The sequence below is a fragment of the Antrostomus carolinensis genome, unplaced genomic scaffold (assembly GCF_000700745.2).
Source record: "Antrostomus carolinensis isolate BGI_N321 unplaced genomic scaffold, ASM70074v2 scaffold42530, whole genome shotgun sequence".
NCBI lineage: Eukaryota > Metazoa > Chordata > Aves > Caprimulgiformes > Caprimulgidae > Antrostomus > Antrostomus carolinensis.
This window is the reverse complement of record NW_010288468.1, coordinates 1-312: the sequence shown is the minus strand read 5'-3', so window position 1 is coordinate 312 and position 312 is coordinate 1. Positions and strand designations below refer to the sequence as shown.

At 63.8% G+C, this 312-nt stretch overlaps 1 protein-coding gene across 1 annotated transcript in view; it reads left to right on the top strand.

The window, feature by feature from the left end:
• Window positions 1-305, top strand: part of LOC104524093 (palmitoyltransferase ZDHHC5-like) — a gene marked incomplete at both ends in the record, with an annotated part of 3,908 nt that extends 3,603 nt beyond the window's left edge. The window contains one exon of the mRNA XM_029084698.1: window positions 226-305. Within this exon, the coding sequence (XP_028940531.1) occupies window positions 226-305 (80 nt within the window). The remainder of the gene's footprint in view (window positions 1-225) is intronic.
• Window positions 306-312: the final 7 nt, after the last annotated feature.

Sequence of the window (312 nt, the reverse complement as noted above, 5' to 3'; positions counted from 1 at the left end):
CCGGGCTGTCACCCAGCTGGGGCTGCTGCAGGGGCATGGAAGTGCCGGCCCCAAACACTTTGCCATGGGGACACGTTTTCCATCCCGCTCCTGTTCATCTGCCCCTGGTGCGCCTCTCCTCGAGCCCATCCCTCTGTCCCCCTCTCTGGTCTGTCTGCCCCAGGCTCAGACCCGGTTCTTGGGAAGGGAGGGCAGGGCTCTGCACAGTGTCCTTCCCCTATGCAGCCCCAGGCATCCATCGCATGTCTGAGCATCTTTCTCTCTCCCCACCTGCAGACAGCAGCTTGCTAGGCAAGGACAGCCCCCCGACTC